General features: G+C 48.4%; 1 protein-coding gene across 1 annotated transcript; it reads left to right on the top strand.

The window, feature by feature from the left end:
• The first annotated feature begins 478 nt into the window (after positions 1-478).
• Positions 479-21,527, top strand: COPG1 (COPI coat complex subunit gamma 1). The gene is made up of 24 exons (XM_069812197.1): positions 479-632; positions 4,524-4,576; positions 5,384-5,464; positions 5,563-5,634; positions 6,469-6,548; positions 7,435-7,510; positions 7,667-7,759; positions 8,096-8,182; positions 8,323-8,480; positions 9,076-9,209; positions 9,969-10,036; positions 10,787-10,975; positions 11,427-11,522; positions 12,909-13,152; positions 13,531-13,606; positions 13,952-14,055; positions 14,163-14,288; positions 14,723-14,791; positions 15,160-15,302; positions 16,674-16,845; positions 17,821-17,918; positions 19,438-19,576; positions 20,532-20,630; positions 21,241-21,527. The coding sequence occupies exons 1-24, from the start codon at positions 596-598 to the stop codon at positions 21,369-21,371; spliced, it is 2,625 nt and encodes an 874-aa protein (XP_069668298.1). The 5' UTR covers positions 479-595; the 3' UTR covers positions 21,372-21,527.
• Positions 21,528-21,750: the final 223 nt, after the last annotated feature.

Genomic DNA, 21,750 nt, shown 5'->3' with positions numbered 1-21,750 from the left:
GCCCCGGTGTCCCCCGATCTCCCCGGTGCCCCACTCTGCCCTTCCCCTGCTGCTCCCAGGGTGGCCCCCTGCCCAGTGTCCCCCCAGGGATCCCAGTGTCCCCCCCCCAGTCCCAGTGTGTCCCCCCTCCATGCTGTGTCTCCTCCAGTGTTCCCCCTGGTACCAGCGTCTCCCTCCCCAGCCCCACTGTCCCCCAGCCCCACTGTGGCCCCCCCAAGCCCACTGTCCCCAGACCCACTGCTGCCCCCAGATCCCGCCCCCTTTTTAGCCCCGCCCCCGCGACTTCGCCAATCAGACCGCACCGTTCCCAATCGGTCCCCGCCCTCTCCTCCTGTCAGTCAGCGCTCCGCGCCACACCCCGGCGCCCCGCCCGCGGCTCGGGCCGCCGCCGGGAGCCACGTCAGGGAGGGTGGGGCCGCGCCTGCGCAATGTGACGGGCGGCGACGGCAGTGACAGGCTGGCAGGAAAGGGCGGGGAGCAGGAAGGGGCGGGCGGTGGCACCGGCACTGGGATCGGGACCGGGATCGGGATCGGGATCGGGATCGGGACTGCCACGGGCGGGAAGGGCCTCACCGAGGGGCCGCTCGGCAGCACCATGCTGAAGAAGTTCGACAAGAAAGACGAGGAGTCGGGTGAGGGGAGGCGGGGGGAGCCGGGCTCTGAGAGGAGGCCGGGGAGAGCTGAGAGGGGAGATCCCCCCTGTGGGTAAGGGGGAGCTGTGAGGGGAGATCCCCCTGTGGGTGAGGGGGAGCTGTGAGGGGAGATCCTCCCTGTGTGTAAGGGGGAGCTGTGAGGGGAGATCCTCCCTGTGGGTAAGGGGGAGCTGTGAGGGGAGATCCCCCCTGTGGGTAAGGGGGAGCTGTGAGGGGAGATCCCCCTGTGGGTGAGGGGGAACTGTGAGGGGGGATCCCCCCTGTGGATAAGGGGGAGCTGTGAGGGGAGATCCCCCCTGTGGGTGAGGGGGAGCTGTGAGGGGAGATCCCCCTATGGATAAGGGGGAGCTGTGAGGGGAGATCTCCCCTGTGGGTAAGGGGGAGCTGTGAGGGGAGATCCCTCCCGTGGGTAAGGGGGAGCTGTGAGGGGAGATCCCTCCCGTGGGTAAGGGGGAGCTGTGAGGGGAGATCCCCTCTGTGGGTAAGGGGGAGCTGTGAGGGGAGATCCCTCCCGCGGGTAAGGGGGAGCTGTGAGGGGAGATCGGTCCCGTGGGTAAGGGGGAGCTGTGAGGGGAGATCCCCCTGTGGGTAAGGGGGAGCTGTGAGGGGAGATCCCCCCTGTGGGTAAGGGGGAGCTGTGAGGGGAGACTCGGTACCAGCTTTGCAGCAGGGGCTGGCTGGCGTGCACAAGAGCGCAGTGAGAAGCACTGTGGAAGCACTAGAGCAGTCTGCTGCCATCCTCCTCTCACTGCTGCAACCAGTGGCTAAACTAGTTGCATTGGTACAGCACACCGAGGTTACCTGCTGCGTCACCAGAGGCAGAGTCTGAGACTAAATGTTGAGCATATTAGCCCTGTTCACAGTTGCCCAGCTTGCAAACCGGGTGCTAAAGCAGGGTAGAATCCAATTTGTAGTTTCTGGCACTTTTTCTGACACACATGGTCTGCTCTTCCAACAAGATTGCTGCCACTTTCAGTGGATCTGAAAGGCTAAGGGCACTGAGGAAACATGAAGCAATTGCTTGACCTTTCAAAACTTTAGGCACAAGTAGTAAGGAAGAGGTTGATATTTTATGTGTTGTGTAATTCAGGTGGAATCAAGACTAGATGTGACAGTGTTTACTTTCATGGTTGTGCCTTTTTCATCTTCATGTGGTATCTTTTTCATCTTCCTATGAAGCTTTTTACGCAGCTTGTTCTGCATAACAAATCAGTACGTCCCGAAGCGAATTGATTCAGCATAAATCTTAGTGATTGTTCTGTGTGACTGTGCTTGCTTTTTATTTTAATACGCATTAAATGCTTTGCCCTTGTTTCCCTTGTCCAAAGCCACCAGTGACGTCTTGATAAGTGGAGAATTTAGTGAGGCAACTGTTGGAGGGGAATCGCTCTTGGCTTTCATTTTTGGGGCTATTCTTCATTTGCACCTGCTGCACGCTTCAAGGTATTGGTGTTACCTATAGCCAAGGCTGGCAGGAGATGCGCTTCCTTGTATTATGGTGCTGACTCTTGTTGATTTTGTTCATACCAAGAGCTCACAGTGCTCTCCTTTCTTCTTTCTGCAACTGCTGCTTGTGTGCTTCCCAACATTTTTTCTTCGCTATTGCATTTACTTCTCATCTTTTTGCTTCTGTCTCGAATGAAGATTCCTAGCATTTACTGTGCCTGCCTTTCTCCTGCAGATTGTGTATATGTCCAAAACGTATAGCCCGAGTGCTTGTCGTTCTCAGTATTAGGTGTAGCGCATCATCCCTGAATTTACAGGCCTTGTATACACATTCTTTCCATGTAAAGGCTAACAGGGCAGTCTTTTTGTTGAGATGAATGTATACGCTTAATTGGCTTCTGTGTCTTTGCTTTTCATGGATGGTTTAGGTAGCCTTGCATGAGCTGCTTCCACTGGCTTTCAGAAATGCACTTTGAGATGTTATTTTGGGCATATAGTTGTTCTGAGATCCTTGCTCATTCAGTGACTGTTTCTCTGCAAATCAGTAAAAATTGTTGTTAGTCATCCAATACTGGGAGCTTTCTGAACACACAGCCTTTGCCTTCCCTGGGTCTTTCTCCTTCTCTGATGGAAGAATACTTTGACACAGGGTGCTGTGAGGACCAAGACCTCATTTACAATATATTTCAAGATCCTTAGTGCTATGAAAGATGAAGAGGCGATGCTCTATTGTTCATGGCTGATTTAGAGATTGTAGACAAGCTGGGCCATGGGAAATACTGTGCTGCTGGACAGGTTTTTTGGAACACATTCACATGTTCACACTAGAACTGGTTCATACTCATACGAGAGATGTTTTTGTTCATTCCCCTTGTTTCCTTTACTCTGCAACCCCACATAAGTGTCTGCTTTGTTGAGCCACCTACTGCATTTGCAAACTTCTTCTGAGCCAGACGAGGGCAGTTTATGAACCGTGAAGGAGCCAGAGTGCAGATCTGTTTGCCTTTAAGTGTAAGGCTTACTCTTGCAAAGGCTCCTGGCACCAGCATAGGATGCTTCAAGCCCAGGTCAGATTGGAGCTGTGCCCAGGAGCTGTGCTCTCTGGCGGATCAGGCTTGTTAAACATTGGAACGGTGCTGGAAATGGCTGCATTTTGTCCCAGGGCCAGGCTGAACATAGGTACTAATTAAAACCTGCTTATCAATAACTGGCAGCTTTTGAAAAGCTGCAGCTCACAAATGCTTAGGAGGCGAGCTAATAGAGACCATGCAGAATGATAGTGCTTTTCCCTCTGATTATTTCGTCCCTAATTGGTGAGGGTTTTAATTATTTAATATAATTTATTCTGTTAAGTGGAACAATGACAGTTACTCTGTGTCCAGACTGTCTAGTCCACTGTCTTGTTCTGTTAATTAGTGATAGAGCCAAAAATACTTTACTGGTGGATTCCTGATTGGTTTATAAGGGAGGGATAAAGCACTCCTGACTCACCAGTCTGGCAAGCTGTCCTGGTTTCGGCTGGAATAAAGTTAATTTTCTTCCTAGTAGCTGGTATAGTGCTGTGTTTTGGATTTAGGATGAGGATAATATTGTTAACACACTGATGTTTTAGTTGTTGCTAAGCAGTGTTTATACTAAGTAAAGGACTTCTCAGCTTCTCATACTGCCCTGCCAGCAGAGGCTGGGGGTGCACAAGAAGCTGGGATGGGACACAGCAAGAACAGCTGACCCAAACTGGCCAAAGCGGTGTTCCATACCATATGATGTCATGCCCACTATATAAACTGGGAAGGTTGGCCAGGGGACACCACAGCTCAGGGATTGGCTGAGCAATTGTATTGTGCATCACTTGTTTTGTATATTCTTTTTTTACCCCCTTCCTTTTCTGTCCTATTAAACTGTCTTTATCTTAACCCGTAAGTTTTACTTTTTTTTTTTTTTTTTTCAGTTCTCTCCCCCATCCCACTGTGGGGCGGGGAGTGGGTGAGTGGCTGTGTGGTACTTAGTTCCCGGCTGGGGTTAAACCATGGCACAAGCGGTACCTCTTTTTGTCTGAGCTTTTGTTTCTAGGCCTGTCTTATTGATGCCCTAACTATAAGCAAGCTCCCAGCCCAGGGAGTGGAAATAGGTCTTTGGGGATAACTGTGGAGCACAGTTAGTTACAGCTAATCAGTCTGCCTCGGTTCATGGCTAGTTACTTCTGGAGGGGATGACAAACTGAAGAATGTCCTATCTGCTCTGCCTTCCCTAACTGCTATGAAGATATCCAATTAATATCAGTTAAAAGAGGGAGCTCTGGTTGCTTGGTATTCATGAAAAATTACCCCAAAGTGCTCAGTCTGCTTTTAAAGTATGGGCATGGTTAGAAAGTTACTTTCCCATAGCGCTATCCCTGGAAAGACTTTTACTATCTTTATGTTGCAGGTGGGGGCTCCAACCCATTCCAGCACCTGGAGAAGAGTGCAGTCTTGCAAGAGGTAAATCCTTAGATGATCTCCTTTGTGTACCCCTTTCTGGATAGAAACTCTCCCTCTCATGAGTAGGTCACTGGACAACTTCAGCAAGGAAGTGGTGGTTGTTACATTCCTGCTAGCTCTGAAAGAAATGGGCAACACTCCCGTTAGTTCTTATTTTATTGTTGGAGAGAGGAAGGGAGAAGGTTGAAATGGTCTTTGTAATGAATTAAAGACCATGAACTATAAATAGTAATAAAATTAATAAAATTATCTGGGAAAGCTCACCCTAAAACAGGAAGGTTGGGAAACTGGCCTTGAACACCCCGAATGTCTTGTAGGTGACAAAGTTAATGGGTAGGGTGTGAGTGGTTACTGAATAGTCTATGAATTTGCCCTGAAAAAATGCCTTTCTATTCAACAGCAGGTAAACTTCTTGATCGCCAGACCCTGTTGTTTCAGCGTTATCTGCTTGCTTGCAACGTTGTGAATGGTGTTGGCTCCTGTTAGCCTCGCAGAGCTTGCGTACATCTGTCAGAAGAGCAGTGTTTTAGCTAGCACAAATTCCAGACTTGTGTGGGTGAAAGTGTGATGAGGATTTGGCCTTTAAACCTTAATTGCACTTGGATTTGCAATCCCAGAGTGTAGAACTAGCTGTTTAAAAGGGTTCCATGTTTAACGGGAATTGAGGGGAAATCTGATCCAAAGTCATTAAGAGTCTTGCCATACCTCACTTACAATGTGTTGTTTGTATCAGTGGCCAAGACCAGACAGGAAAGTGTTTTCAAGGAGGTGTTGGTGTCAGCATCCTTGTCTATGCTTTGTTTCCAGGCACGAGTGTTTAATGAGACCCCCATAAACCCACGAAAATGTGCTCATATCCTCACCAAGATCCTGTATCTCATAAACCAGGTAAGAGAGAGAAAATTTACACCTATACAGAGACACCTGCAGCAGGCCCAAAGCTGGTTGTGATAACTGGGATTTCCTTCTTTCCAAATATCTTCTAGGGGGAGCACCTTGGTGTCATGGAAGCTACTGAATCCTTCTTTGCTATGACCAAGCTGTTTCAGTCCAATGATGTAAGTCTGCTTTTTGTCTTCTGCTGTATGTATCTGGTGGGACATGTTGTCAACAGTGTCTTTTTCAGCCTTGAGATGTGCATATTTATACAGTCAGCTTTTCCATCCTGTCTGGAGCTATCTGATATGAGTGGGAAGAGTAGGATGAAAGTTCGGAAAGAGAGATCAGCTTCCTAGCCCTTCCCAGACCTTGTAGCAGCTTAACTGAAGCATTCTCTGTTCTTGAGACAGAGATTCCTCCCTCTGAATTGCTGTTTAACTCTTGAGATTGTGCTAGGCACAGATGAAACATATAATCAGCTAGAATACACTATGCTTTGTGCCCAGTATTAAAAGATCCTGCTTCCTGCTGAGAGTCAATGACTGTGTGTCCTGGAGGAGGCCAGGAATTAGTACCTACCCACAGCAATAGTACCATTGCTAGTTGTCCCCCAAACCGCAAGGCATTAAAATCAACAGACCAGTGTAGAAATCCCCAGACTCAGGAAAATAAATCACTTGCTTTCTTGCTTTTGATGTAACAGGCTGCCTTCAGCTAATGATTTCAAGCTTTTCTCCTTGTTCATGTGGATGACAAGTGAAAGGTGAAACTGTAGATCCAGCTAAATCTGGTATCTCTGTGGCTTCACCCTAAGGTTGAGAGATTTAGAAGAGGAAGAATTATTTTGTTAATCAGTATGGGGTTTGTACGTCTTTTATACTCAGACACTGGCACTCTCTGAAGGTATCAGGTTCTTGATCTTCACAATAAAATCATAGGAGCAGGGAAAACTGAGATCCCATCCTATCCGGGATCCTCTCAGCTAATGTCTGTCTTCCCTCTTTCCTTGTCAGCCAACTCTTCGCAGGATGTGTTACCTGACTATCAAAGAGATGTCTTCTATTGCAGAAGATGTAATCATTGTTACTAGCAGGTCAGTCACTTCACTTTTCTTACTGTTATATTCACATGTCCTCCAGTAATGCCTGTCCAACCTCTTGGAGATAACTGTAGTCCCTAAGCAGGGTGAGGATAGGGAATGTCCTTGGTGAGAAAAATTTTTCCTTTGAAATAGGCCATTAAAATACAGACATTGAACTCCTAGTGATGCATGTGAAATGCGCTGTGTCCCCGTAACTCCTGCCCATGGGTGTTTGGACTGTCCCTTTTGGTTACATGATATGGCAGCACTGCTGTTTTTTCCCCTTTTGCAAAAGGCTGTTTCATTAACATTTTCTGTCTGAATGCCTTGAAGCTTTTTGAAGATTTCTGGCATAAATCCCAGGGCTTTCAACAGGTAGAAAGGATTTACTGCTCCTGTAGCAGCACAGGATGCGACTTCACCGGGGAACAAAATTCCCTCTGTGAGTCATTCCTGAATTGCTGATCATCCCACTGAATGGCTGGTGCCATATGGGGACACAGGACCCTGAGGGTATAGGGTCTGCTGAGGGCCGAGGCCATGCAGTGGACAGAACCCAGTCCCAAATGCTGCAATGTGGTGAAATCCCGTCCCCGGTCTCGCACTGACCAGTAAATGAGCGTTCAGTAAGGAGGGCAAATGCCTCAGGGGTATGTGTGTGTGTTCCCACCTTGCTTGGTGATCAGGAGACCCATACAGCCTGCTGATGGGTTTGGAACCTGAGTACTGATCTTTTTCTCCTGCATTCCCGCCCCGGTGGGACTTGCCTGAGACCTGCAGTTGCCTGCTTGTCATTCAGCTGTGGTGCTGGCTGCCTGCTGCTCTGTGTGCAGTGTGCGTGCACCTGAGAGCTGCTGGCTCAGGAGTGCAGTATTGAGAGCTTCCTGTTTTCAACCAGCTTAACCAAAGACATGACTGGGAAGGATGACAATTACCGAGGCCCTGCTGTGAGAGCGCTCTGTCAAATCACTGATGTAAGTGCTGCTTTTCCCTTGGGGCAGCTCTAGGCCCTTCACCTTTCCCTACTTCACCCCGTCCCATCTTCCACTCTGCTTTTCTTGCCTTTGCATCTCCCCTTTCACAATCCTAACGGCTGTTGCATATCGCCTGTTGTTTCACTCTCCCTGCAGAGTACCATGTTGCAGGCCATTGAGCGCTACATGAAGCAGGCAATTGTTGACAAAGTGCCAAGTGTATCCAGCTCTGCTCTGGTGTCCTCCTTGGTATGTACTCCCTGCAGGGCGGGCCCGAGGGACAGTCAAGCTGGGAAGCAGTCATTTGTGGTGGGACTGGACATCTTGGGAGTTTCAGGCTTTCATTGTTGCTATTCCCCTCTTTGTGAACTGAGGGGCTGGTGCTGACTTTGTGGGAGATCATCGACCTCTTGAGGCTGCAGCCATCATGACCAGGTCTCTGCGTGCTGATCCCTTGCTATTCTATAAGTTGCTGTCACCAGCACCCTCATGGGGAGGGCTTGTTGCTTCTTAATATGACCTGTGATTCCCAAAGCTTCCTCCATCCTTCTCTCATGGGTTGTCTGTGGCTTTGTCTCTCCCCAGCACCTGTTGAAGACCAGTTATGATGTGGTAAAACGCTGGGTGAATGAGGCTCAGGAGGCAGCTTCCAGTGACAATATCATGGTGCAGGTAGGAAACCCGCTGCCAACATGGGGAATAGCAAGCAGCAGCTGGGAGTGGAGCAAACTGCTAGAGCTCAGCCAGGCACCTCTGGGCAACAGGTGGAAAGAACACACGGTGGGTTTGTGACGATTTCTTTCCCTGCACAGTATCATGCTCTGGGCTTGCTCTACCATGTGCGGAAGAATGACCGCCTGGCAGTCAACAAGATGCTCAGCAAGTTCACACGCCATGGCCTCAAGTCACCATTTGCCTACTGCATGATGATTCGAGTAGCCAGCAAGCTGCTGGAGGAAGAGGCTGGCAGGTGAGAGGGCTCCTTTGCCCTGTGGGAAGAATTTTCTCAGGTCCTGCTTCCACCTCTTCTTGCAGGCTCGCTTGCTATCTTGTGAGGGCAATTATTTCTGTCTTTGAAGAGCAGTGTGCAGCTTCTACCCTCTTATTGTTGGGTAAAAGGCATCAGAGAAAATACAGGATGCTTTCATGGTTGTTATGAGATGGCTTCTGTGAGTCTTGTCTGTGTGTTTGAGATATTCTATGTTATTGAGATATTCTACTTCATTTTCTCTGTCTTCTGTAATTATTTGGCTACCATGCATGCATTGTGGCTTCCTGGTGGATAAGACTTTTGGTGTGGACAGTCAACTCTTGGTGTGTGAGGGCTGAGGGAGATTCCCTTTAGCCTGTAAGGCAGAGTGTGTCTTCTCAGAAGACAGCCTGACTTCCAGCCCAAGCATGCTGGAAGTACAGTATAATGACCACTGCAAAAGCTGGGGACAGTGGATTTGTGGCTGCTTATACCTTTCTACAGGCTATGAGACCTGCCCACTTCTGCTGCCAAAATCTTCATTTCTGTTAGCAACTTTGTTTTAATTCATTCTTGTGGGTTTTTTGTCCTTTAGCCGTGATAGCCCCCTGTTCGATTTCATTGAGAGCTGCCTAAGAAACAAGCATGAGATGGTGGTCTACGAAGCTGCATCTGCCATCGTTAACCTGCCTAACTGCACTGCCAAAGAGCTGGCTCCGGCTGTCTCAGGTAAATGTGGCACTCACGGGAATGACAAGGGGATTATGGGCCTGCAGTGGTGACACCTGCTGATTACCCCAAGAAAGAAGGACCTTGTTTGTAATGCTGCCGTACCCTTTGTTGCTTTATGCTGCTGCTGAGAGCCTGTGGTGTGTGTGAATAGCTTTGCTCCTGTAAAGGTATTTGCCTGGTGTGTTCAAGTGTGGGTTACTGGAGGGATCCTTCTTTTTCTGTGAAACAGGGCTGAATTCTAAGGGATAAATCTCCCTGCTTTAGACTGAGTGTAACTGTACAAGAAGCCAAGGTGTTGGGGTCCTGCCTTTTCAGCTCAGTCCAGTCCAAAGGTTCCCCTGAGCTGGGACTGTTGGCAGGTAGGGAGGCTGTGTGCCACCTCTCTGCACAGGGAGGGTGCCCTTCGTGGGCCAGCCCTTGGAAAGGAACGGGGTTTGCATAGAAATGGAGAACAGCGGTTCAAATTGACTTAATAGGAAAGATGACAAGGTGATTAAATTGGCTTTCAAGAGGAGCGAAGGATAGCACCATGGAAAAAGGGGGAGGTGGGTAAGAGCTAGTTGTTAACAGGGATGTTTGCAAAGGGGTTGGGAGGGAGGGAGGAAGCTGGTAAATTCACAGTTGCTTCTTAAGCATGCTTATAGTTATCTTGTGCTTGCAGCTGTCTCTTCAATGAAGGTCTTGCTTTAGGTGTGAAGCACTTCTCAATAACAGATTGCCTAAACATCTGCCTTTGTTGATTTTCCCACCTTGCAGTTTTGCAGTTGTTCTGCAGCTCCCCGAAAGCAGCACTGAGATATGCAGCTGTCCGTACCCTCAACAAGGTAGGAGCCAGTCTCTTGGGAGCTGTAATAGTTTTTCATATAGAGGGAGGTGCAGACTTCAGAAGAGAAAAGGGGACAGATTGTGTGATGATTTTGTGTGAATAACCTCTACCCTGGGCTACAGCCTTATGTTTCATTGTTTTCTGAGTGGAATAAAACCTCAAAGAACACTTTACAGAAGTGGGTGGGGAAAGCAATCATTTTCACAGGTCTCTATAAAGAGTGTCACTGGTCTTACGTGTTACTGCTTTCCCTTCTGAGCTTTCTGTGGTGAAGGAGCTCCTTGTAAAACAGGGATCAAACCTTGATGCTGCTTCTTGCCTGCTCCGTGGCAATCTTTGCTCCAGCTTTTCCCTTGACCTTGTAAACTCTAAGAAAGAAAAAGGCAGAATGGCAACATCTAGTCACTGCTGTGCTTTCACCCACAAAGCTGTTCTGCACAGCTAGGCTCACTGAATTTTTGTTGGGAGTTCATAGCTTTCTTTTCTTAATATATAGAGGAGAATGAGAGAGTTAAAAATAGTGAAAGATTGTTTATTACTACTGCTTCTCTTCCAGCAAGAGATGCAATTCTGCAGGAAGAGCTTGTTACTTTAACCTCAGCTTAGTTGTTTGTCTGAGATGACCCTCATGTACAGTCTGTAGCATTTATTTTTACAGGAAGGAGTGAGAGCTTATAGAGACTTGGTAGGTTTTGCCAACTGGGCCTTTTGCATCTGAGTGATTTCCACTCTTCCTTCTCTGCTCTAGGTGGCCATGAAGCACCCATCCGCTGTGACTGCCTGTAATCTAGACCTGGAGAACCTTGTGACGGACTCCAACCGCAGCATAGCCACCCTGGCCATCACCACACTGCTGAAAACCGGCAGTGAGAGCAGCATTGACCGGCTCATGAAGCAGATCTCCTCTTTCATGTCAGAAATCTCAGATGAGTTCAAAGTAAGGAAGTGGGAGGAGGAGGGACATGCAGGTTCCTGTAGGAACCCCTGTGTGCACACTGAAACCTGCATGGAGCTCCTTCCAGGAGCTGGGCTGCAGAGTATTTGCAGGGAAGAGAAAATATCTGAGGCTATCAGCCTAAGCCATGCCTCAGTTGTACAACACCCAGCTCCAAAGTCACATGCTCTCTTCTAGGAAGATGCCCCTTGAGAATTAAATCTCTTTTTCTTCTTTCCAGAGGGTGTGGGCTTTTGCTAGGGGCTGGCCAGTGCATGAAGATCAATCTCCTCCAATTCCTAGGATTATACCTCCTGGAACTGCATGTGTTGGCTAAGTAAAGGCAAAACAGTAGTTTCCAGGCTAGGGACCAGCACAAAATTGACACAATTCAACTTTTTTTTCCTGCCTGGTGAGACAGAATCCTTTTTTACTTGCCCCTCTTTTCCTCCAGGTTGTAGTGGTGCAGGCCATCAATGCACTGTGTCAGAAGTACCCTCGCAAACACGCTGTCCTCATGAACTTTCTCTTCACTATGCTTCGGGAAGAGGTAAGTTTGCAGGACAACTACTTTGTGTTCCTTGTTTGTATGTATGAACTGCAGGACTGCACAGTGGCCCCTGTGAGAGTCAAGCTTTTACTGATAATGCTGTGCAGTAAGTGTCTCTCTAAAATGCTTGCAGTCTAACTGGCAGAAATGGCCAGCTGTGCACAATAGTTATATGCATACTGCCAGGCATATTTTTAATGTGGTTTTCATTCTTTGATTTTTCTGGGAGTTTATTAACTCTCAAAGCAAATGCAGACAACAGCAGATCTGTTGGCAGTCCATGTGTTTCACATTTGAACCAGCTTTCTTTTATACTTTGACAGCAAATTCCAAGAAGTTTTGTCTTGTACACAGATTCGATAACAACCTATTTATTGATGACATGGGACCACTTTTGTTCTGTTCCCTGTGCTGTGGCAGTGAAGGGATCACGAGTACCTATAACCATTCTCTGCATTCAGTCAGACATAAATTGCAGAAAGACAGCTTTACAGAGGTTTGCTAAAGCCATTTCTAAATGAGCTAACATGCCTGCAACACAGCTGGCACCACTGCTTGCTCTGACATCACTTTCTGCCAATTACAGCCTCTCGTTTGGGAACAAACCAGAGCATCTCATTTTGCTCCTGTGAAAAATGGACCATTCTCCTTTCCCAGGTTTTCTGTGGGTGGATGGTATCATTTTGAATGTAGTTTTATAGTTCAAACCATTCTGTTTTAAAGCTTTTTTTTAATCCAAAGTAGCTCCAGAAAGATCCCCCAAATGCCCAGCACTGTGCATGTAATTGGCAGAGGATAGTGTGCAGTTTAATCCCCTGGTGTGTATTGAGGACACTAGTAAATAATGTCTGAAGATAACCAAGCATTAATGGCATGTCAGGTTATGGGGTGTGCCTGGGGAGGTATTGATTGCCTGTCTTCCACACTAATGGGGCTACTTGCTGGGTCCTGCTGTGGCAGATACAATCCTTAATATATTTCTCTTGTGATTCATCCTCAGATGTCTGGTGCTAAAGGGGAGAGGGTTGGGTTTTTTCTCCTCCCATATGGCTGTTTTTATGCACTAATTCTAGCAGCAGAGGATTTTGAAGGAGATGTAAACCCTTCAGGCAGATGGATTCTTTTACCCTCTTTAGGACTCGTTTTTTTTCTTCACTGCAGCCATTCTGAAGGGAGCTGGCAAGAGAGCTTGAATATTAGATGGTCCTCTGGATGTAAAGAGGGTCAAAAGTGGGGGCAGCATTACTGCTTTTCTCCTTTCAAACACAGATTAAAAGCACTGAGTGTGAGTGACCTTTTCGAAGGAGATTCTTTCCTGTCTGGCTAGTTCAGAGTCTCTAAAATACTTTGAGATTTCCGTCTGAGCAGTTTCCTTTTGCTCCTTAGGGCGGCTTTGAATACAAGCGAGCCATCGTGGACTGCATCATTAGCATCATTGAGGAGAACTCAGAGAGCAAAGAGACAGGCCTGTCTCACCTCTGTGAATTCATTGAGGACTGTGAATTCACTGTGCTGGCCACTCGTATCCTCCACCTCTTGGGGCAGGAAGGGCCCAAAACCAACAATCCCTCCAAATACATTCGCTTCATCTACAACAGGGTTGTCCTGGAGCATGAAGAAGTCCGGGCAGGTAAGAGACAGACCTGGAAAGCTGCCTGCCCTATGACAGATCTTCAAGGAAATATAATGTATGAACACCTCTGCTTTGAGGACTGTGATTTGCTCTAGTCCTGAGCAGATCTTTTTACAGAGCAAAGATCCTGCAGTAGTATTGATGGAAGAGGTGGCCTGCAGGTGAGAAATGGGGACGGAGATGCAGTGACTCTGAAACTAGACAGAGAAGGTTTGCAGGCACTTTGCTGTAATACCTCTGCCTCTTTCTAGTCACAGTAATGCTTTATACTAGTGCTAGCATCTCTGACATGGCATTTGATTAAGGCCAGGAAATGGAGGAAACCTCAGCTGATTTCTTTGCTTTCTAATTTTGTTTTTATGACTTGTGCTACAGGTGCTGTAAGTGCCCTGGCCAAGTTTGGAGCCCAGAATGAGGAGATGTTACCCAGTATCTTGGTGTTACTGAAAAGGTGAGTTATACCTCAGAGTTTCTCATATATCCTGGGTGGAAAATGGTGTTTTCTTGAGAGCTTGTTAGCATCCCCATTCATGTCTAGTCTCTTCTAGCTGTGGATCTGAGAAGGTGCAGTGGGTACCTGGGATCCTGTGATGGGATCATCACTGCATTCAGCACCACAAAGTGGACAGAAGCCAAGTGTGGCAGATGATTGCTTTTCCAAAACAATTATTAGTAGATTGCTGGTTGTCTCCTATGGCATGTTCTTTCTGGCCCTGTAAGGTGGCTTAGTCACCTGGATTCATTTGTGTGGACTCTGCTGCCTTGCACTGAAGAAAGTTTTCCACTTTCCTCTCAGGTGTGTGATGGATGATGACAATGAAGTGAGAGACAGAGCCACCTTCTACCTGAATGTTCTGGAGCAGAAGCAGAAAGCCCTCAATGCTGGCTACATCCTGAATGGTAATGCAGGAAGTCCTCAAAAGAAGTCTACATCTCTTTCCTGTTTAACAAGTGACAAAGAGCTGGCATTATTTGTGGTTTCAGTGACCTGTCCCTTCTGTCCCCAGGTTTGACAGTGTCCATCCCTGGCCTGGAGAGAGCTCTGCATCAGTACACCCTGGAGCCCTCTGAGAAACCCTTTGACTTGAAATCTGTTCCTTTGGCAACAGCTCCTATCATTGAGCAAAGAGCAGGTGAGGAACAGTTCCCTGAATGCTGGTCCAAACTGCTAGTAATTCCCTTGCAGCTCCAGCCCTCGGATAACAGACTGCAATAGGCTTGCTGGGAATTGCTGAGCTCCATCCTATGTGAATTTTGTGGGATTATATCTTCTGTAAAGACTAAGGCCAGCAAATCTGGTTGTTCCCACATTAGTGTTTCGGTTTAGTCCAACTGCTAATAATAGTAACAGCTGGTAATCCTCATAGGAGCTGCTGCAGTTCCAAAGGTATTTAGGAAGTTAAATATGGGTGTCTAGTCCATAGCAAGATAACAAACAAGCTCACTTTCTTTCCTTAGCCAAATCCCTCTCCAGACATTGATCTGTTTTCTGATTTAGTTACTTCTTACTCTTCACCTTCAAATTTTTTGTTTGGTTTTGTTTGTTTGTTTTCTTTTTGTTTTGCAGAAAATGCCCCTGTTGCTGTAGTCAAACAGCCAGAGAAGGTGGCAGCAACACGGCAAGAAATATTCCAAGGTAAACTGATGCAAGGCCTCTCCTATGCCTGTGTGTGAGAAAAATACAGACACCTTTTGCTGAGCCTGCCTTTGCCCCTCTGGCTTTTTCCCATCTCCTTTCAGAGAGTGACATAGGCTCCCAACTTTAAGTCAACTGTTCACTCCTGGGGAGTGGGGGTGCCTGCAGTCCTGTTCTTTCTATCTTGCAATAGATATGGGCAAAGGGTGACTCTGCCTTTAATTTTTAAAGTCCCTAGTGAATGTTTATGGTTGGTTGATGGATAGTTCCTTGCTGCAGCAGCTTCTGGCAACTTAAACGAGGGCTTTGAAACTGCTAACACCTTCCTGTGGCTTGGGGAAGGCAATGGTTTCTGTCCTCTGTTTCAGAGCAACTGGGGGCAATCCCAGAGTTTCGGGGACTGGGCCCGCTCTTCAAGTCTTCCCCAGAGCCTGTTGCCCTGACAGAGCTGGAGACAGAGTATGTGGTTCGTTGCACCAAGCACACGTTTGTCAGCCACATGGTGTTCCAGGTGGGTAGCTATGGCATGTGGTGCTGAAACAGGATTGGAAAATAAGCTCCTGACTGGTTAAAAGCTCAATTGGGAAGAAATAGCTCAGGGATATCTGTGTTCAAAGCACATCACTGCAATGAGGAGTCCTTAGTTTCTCATCCAGGACAGCAGAGTCCCAGAAAAATTAATTGGGGAGCATGTGTGTGTGTGTGGCTGAACCATGCTTACACGTACAGTCAAAATAAATCAAACAAGCACTAGATGGGGCTATTCTCACTGAGCAGTTGGCAAGGGGAGCCATGTCCTTTCCTCAGGGTCCCCAAGCGCATGGTTTGGGCATAAAAGCTTACTATGTTGGAGAGGCTGAAAAGGGTACCCAAGAAAGGGACATGGTGGGGGAGAGCTTTTCATCCCCCGCGTTTTGTTTTAGCCTGTGTAATACAGGTGCTTTTTTCTGTACATCTTGGCCTTGGCTGTACTGCCCTGCTGCTACATGTGAGATGTTAGGATTAACATGCCAGCATCTTTGCCTAGGCCTTGGGGAGTTCAAGGCACAGTGAGTCTTGTGCTAGCTTGTGAGCAGCAGTGTTTTGTCCTTGGCCAGCTCCTTCCTCAAAAGCTCAGAACTGCTTACACAGTCCTCGTAGGGGTTGATCTTTTTTTCTGGTGTCCATCCACCAGATGCAATTTTATGAGGTTAAGTGACTTGTCACTGCAGCTGGAATGAAGTCTAATCAGCAAGTTTAAACTTGCTGAAGCCATCAAGCTTGCTGAAACTTGCTCAAACTGTCCCTAGTTTGAGCCATGCAAAGGATCCTCTTCCCATCTGCTATGGGTCACTGCGTCCCTGTAGCATCAAGTGAAGAGACGTAGGCAACACAGTACTCAGATTTCCATACAGCAAAGAGTTGACCTGGGAATTACCATCCAGGGAGAAAGGACAAAGTACATTTAGAAGAAAAAGTTCCATACTAACTGGTGAACTGGAACAGGCAGAAGCTGACACATCCCTGCTTATGCTGAATTTGTGCTCCTGCCTGGATTGCAGAGGGCAGCCATTGGATAGTTGTGTGCTGGTTCATTTTAAGTGTTGTTTCCTTAAAAAAAAAAAACCACAAAAACTTGCTGGAGCACTGGAGTCCCCTGCAGGGTTTTAGTTCCTCCCCTAAAGCATTTAAATGAGTAGTTTTTAGTCACAGTTGCTCTGTGACTAAACTGGAATGCATGAGCCCTATGACTAGCTAGCTGATAGTGAGGTGCAGTGTTGAAACACAAAGAGCTAGGGGTTCACAAGTTGACACCATGGTCTCACTCTGCCTAAAGTGAGTCTACTATTAGATCTATAGCGAGGAACTTCAAGCTGTTGCTGCTTTCCCCTTCCCTGTTTAGTTTGACTGCACGAACACCCTGAACGATCAGATCCTGGAGAATGTCACGGTGCAGATGGAGCCAACAGAGGGGTATGAGGTCATTGGCTATGTACCTGCCAAAACCCTGGTGTACAACCAGCCGGCTACCTGCTACACGCTGGTGGCACTATCTGAAGAGGATCCGACAGCAGGTAAACAGTTTGCCCTCTGTGTTTTCCTGACGCACCCCAAATTAAGCGTACTGTATTGCTCGCCCCCACACATTCTACCTTGCATCCTAGCCAGATATTTATAGCTTGTGTGTGGGTGCAGCCCTGAGTGATGCTGAGCATGACTTCTCTTTGCTGTTTGGGGGCTGTCAGGCCTCCCTTCTCCTATCCTGGTTCCCTTGTGCTGTAGCATTGTTGAGTCAGGCTATGAGAGCTGGCAGATGAGCATTCAGCTCTCTGCTGAGTTTATCTCCCGTGCACCCTGGCATGTCCTTTAGCTGGGGAGGCTGGTACTTGTAAAGTGCTGTGAGTGCCCAGATGCTCTGAGTAGAAAAGGGGTATTTCAAACAAACTGCTAGAATTTCAGGGTTGTCTATCTGAACTGAACATCCCCTCATTTGTGGTGGTGCAGAACATGAACCTGTGCTTTGGTCTCCCTGGTTTGTGTTCTAGGACTGCTCACCTCTGTGTGTTGCTGCTGTTCACCCAGCAGTGCCTATCTTCTTAGAGATGAGTCATCGCTTCCTCTCCCAGCCGAGTGGTATTAATCAGCTGCTGTGCTGCAGTGCAAGGTGGTTTCATTTCAGAGGCGCATGAACCTTCCCTAGATAAGGATCTTGCCTCTTCACAACGCACTGGTGGGACGTGTTTAGTTAGTATTCCCAACACAACTTGAGGTTCATCAGTAATAGCACTTGATCTGAGGATTATGGTCTTGTACAACCATCATGAGCCTGTCTTCATCACTGTTTGCTAGCCTTAATATTACAAATAAATACCTTGTCCTTGAGAGACAGAAACTGTTGGGAGAGCCCTCTCTAGGTCACTGGCTAAGCCTGTGCTGCTGACAGTGATGGGGAGAACCCAGCTGCCCCAAACCTCCCACCTCCGTTCTGCCGCAGGAGAGTGCAGTTCTGGTGGTAATATGAGCTTTGCCTTTGCCTCCCCTGCCTCCAGTGGCCTGTACCTTCAGCTGCATGATGAAGTTCACTGTCAAAGACTGTGATCCAAACACGGGTGAGACGGACGACGAAGGTTACGAGGATGAGTATGTGGTAAGGAGCTGTGTGTGTACCTGATCAGGGAAACTGCTGTCACTTTGAGGGTTTTTGTGATCTGTACTCAGATCCCTGCAAGCAGTGATGTGACCACTGACACTGATGTGGGCAGCATTGGATGAAGCGGGGGTTCTTGCTGTCTCTGTGGTGTCTGTCCCAGGATACAAATATGGGTTTGCAGAGCTTTTTTTCTCTTGTTTGGAGTATCCTCCTGTTGCTCTCCAGGCAGACACCTGACGGTACAGAATACCTATGTTTTGGGAGGCCGTGGTGTGTCTTCCAGGTTTGGCTGACTGTGTCCTACAGGCTCCAGCAATTGCACAGTCAGATTTCTGGAGACAGAGGGCCGTTGGTCATCATTTGTTCTCCATGAATTGCTATCCGTGGTGATGCAGTTAATTGCCTAGTGGCTTGCCTGATACAGGGAGATTGTGGTCCTTGTTCTTCCTCTGGGGAAGGTGGGGCTTTTCCCTCCCCAGCACCGAGACTGATGAAAGCACTGATGCTGCAGAAGCACCTCTCTTCCAGGCTTTGCCGTTTCCAGGCAGGCACAAGGAAGAAGCTGAACTTATTCTTGGTGAGAAACTGAGACTGGCTCACAGAGGGTGGTGCTTACCCTCCGGAGAGGAAGGGATGTTGTGACACAACCTCAGCTTGCCCTGTTAGCTCCAGAGGCTGTTTTCTATGCGTTGCCTGTCACTGCTGCGAATCTGATTAGAGGCACTGCTGTGCAGTGAGTCACTGAGGACACAGAGTCCTCCCAGGAGTGGGGAGGGTTTTTCCCCAATGGAACGTGTGAGGTTGACCCCTCTCTCTGCTTCCCAGCAGGCACTGCAGCATTTGAGTGATATTTAAACCAGCTCTTCCATGTGTTTCAGCTAGAATCAGGAGGAGGTTCTTTCCTGCAGCGATTGCTAAAATGAATGCAGGCTGGTGTCTGGCCAGCTCTGGCACTGACTGCCCTTCAATACATGCTCTGGAGGGACAAGCCCCGTTCTCCCTTGCACAGATGTAATCACAGCAGCAGTTCAGCTAACCCGGCATGCAGTGTTAGGTGATAGCAAGTGTCTGGCAGTGTCTTACTGTACTTCACCAGCCTACAAAATGATAAGCCAGAAAGGCAAAATACAAGCTTATGTGCATTCCAGGGAAGCAAATGCTGCATATGTGTGAGCACAAGCAGCTATTTCTTAGCTTTTGTTTTTTCCTCTGTTTTGGACGTTTGTCCAGTGCTTTGATCTCTGTCAGGCCAAGGGCTCTGCTCAGAATGGGAACCTGCTTTGTAAACCCTGGAAGTGGCCTGGGAAAGCCACTGGTCATGCCTAGCAGTTGCTCAACCAAGCAATGTTTGCTGTAGCAAACCAGAAGGGGCAGGGCTTGCTCTGACATATCCATGAGTGGAAGTGGAGGCTGTCTCCTACATTCACCTGAGCTCAGGGAATCCAGTCTAAAGTTCACTCTGGAGATAGCAGGGTTAAGAACAACCATGTTTCACTTGAACCTCTTCTACCACCAGCTTGAAGACCTGGAGGTGACAGTGGCTGATCACATCCAGCGAGTTCTGAAGCCAAACTTTGGAGCAGCCTGGGATGAAGTGGGTGACGAGTATGAAAAGGAAGAGACCTTTACTTTATCTGCTATTAAAACCCTTGAAGGTAAGGGGGTGTCTGAGCCCAGCACAGTTCTTAACATTCCCTCCAGCAGGCAGAGTGCAGAGGCACAGTCTGGCTCACTTTAGATCTCTCAGAGACAGGCTAATGGGGCAAAACCCTTCACAAGCTATTTCAGTGCAGGTGTTAAATGGGGAGCTACAGTTACTGTGATAACAAGTTCATTCAGGTTTCAAAAAACCAAATTAGTATTCTGGGCCCTGTGGAGACCAGGATGGATCGTGGGAGGCAGGAGAACGTCTTGCTTTGCTCTCGCACTCTACTGTCCCAAGCAGACAGACCATAGTTCAGCTGTGAGCTCCCACTTCCTTCTTGAGACCAGTAAGAAAAGGTGCAAAGAGCAGAAGACATGAGGTTGGTGGGCAGGCTTGTGGTGTAAGCCCTCTTCTCTTTCATCATGTATTAAAGATTCCTTTTATTTTTCCTGAGAGGCCTGTAAGAACTTGGTCCTTTTGATGGTTTAGAAGGGTGTCCTTGTCCTATAGCCATCTCTGTGCTTTCTTGCACAGTCCCTTGGGATTTCAAATACCCTCCCTGAAGCCTTTTCAAATTCTTCCTGAAGACCTGTGTCTCCTGCAAGATGTCTCTTTCCCTCTGCATCTGTCCCCAGAGAAGCAAGCAGGCTGTCAGGGCTGTGCAGTAAGTGTGCAGCAAGCTGCACTCTCCTGCTTCCGTTGTCTGACTCATTCACCCTCCTCTTTCTGTTGCACCTTTGCTGCATCAGATAACAGAACTGCTGTGTGGCAGTGGGGTTTTTGTGTGTTGCCTTTGCCTCCCTGGTGGCCTCCAAAACCATGATACTGGCCAATGCTACATGTCCCTCGGGACAAGGAACATGAACCCTAACATGCAAGGAGGGCTTGAGTCACCTGTAGATGTTGTGTGTCCCTGTTACGATACCTGTGACACGGAGCCTGTTTTATTTATTTTTTCTTAACAGAGGCAGTTAGTAATATCGTGAAGTTCCTGGGGATGCAGCCCTGTGAGCGATCAGATAAAGTGCCAGATAACAAGAACTCTCACACACTGTACCTGGCAGGTAAGCTGTGGGCTGAGGTCTCTGCTTGAGGAGCAGTTCTTTGGGAGGTCGCACAGAGATGCCTGTTGAAAACTGGGCAGGAATTTCTGATGGAGCTGACTGCGCTCTGGGTAGGATTTGGAGGCTTGTGCCTGCCATGGTTTCTGTCTCTGCAAGTGTAGAGCAGCTGGTGTTGGGATCAGGAAGGGTGCTGTGGCAGGGGGATGTTGGGATCAGCCCCGGGCTCAGCTGGGTAGAATTTGCTGTCTTCATGATCTGCGGCATCCTGGTTTGGAGTGAGCCTGTGGGGGAAAAGACAGCACCCTTGCCTGGCAAAACGGATGTGTCCTGGAGCTCTGTCACTCTGGCGAGTGACTGGTAGTCACTGAAAGAGTGCCTGGATCTCTTCTCAGCTGGAGTTTATCTTACACTTTGCTTTCATGAGTTTTACAGTAGCAGGAGTCCCAGGTACGTTACAATGAATGAGAAGTGTGCTGCTCGAGGGTCTCTCCTGGCCCAGCGCTGGGGATTTGCCAGACTACCTGTGGGAAACCTGCCCTTGCCAAGCAGTAGTGTTCATTTTTAGGCTTGCAGGGGAGCACTGACTCCTTCCTCCCGCTCTCCCTTCCAGGTGTGTTCCGGGGTGGCCATGACCTCCTGGTACGGTCTCGTCTCGTCCTGACCGACACCGTGACGATGCAGGTCACCGCCCGCAGCGGAGAGGAGCTCCCCGTGGATGTGATCATGGCGTCTGTGGGATAAACCACCATTTCCAGGACTGTCCTGACACCGAGGCCCCGCGGGCAACGCTTCTTTCTCTGGCAGCAGAATAGGGATCACGTTCACTACAGCAGCTTTTGTGTTCTCTGCAGTCCAGCTGTATTTGGGGCTCTGTCTATAAAATAACGATGTTTTTAAGGTCCGATTATACGAAGCGCTTTGTCCCTGCACTGGGGGGGGTCGTGGCGGGTGGCCCGTTTCTGTCGCGGTGGCACCTGTGGCGGAGAGGCGACGCCAGGCCCCGGCAGCCGCTCCCTGGCTTTTTGTATGTGTCTCCAATAAAACCACCCCGTGGCTCTCCCTCCGCGCCTGCCTGACGGGGCGGGAAAGTCGTTTCCGCGGCCGGGGCCCAGCCCGGCCT

This window comes from Haliaeetus albicilla, chromosome 24, assembly GCF_947461875.1.
Source record: "Haliaeetus albicilla chromosome 24, bHalAlb1.1, whole genome shotgun sequence".
In the NCBI taxonomy this organism is placed as follows: domain Eukaryota; kingdom Metazoa; phylum Chordata; class Aves; order Accipitriformes; family Accipitridae; genus Haliaeetus; species Haliaeetus albicilla.
The sequence above is the reverse complement of the archived record's forward strand: the minus strand, read 5'-3'. Positions and strand labels throughout refer to the sequence as shown.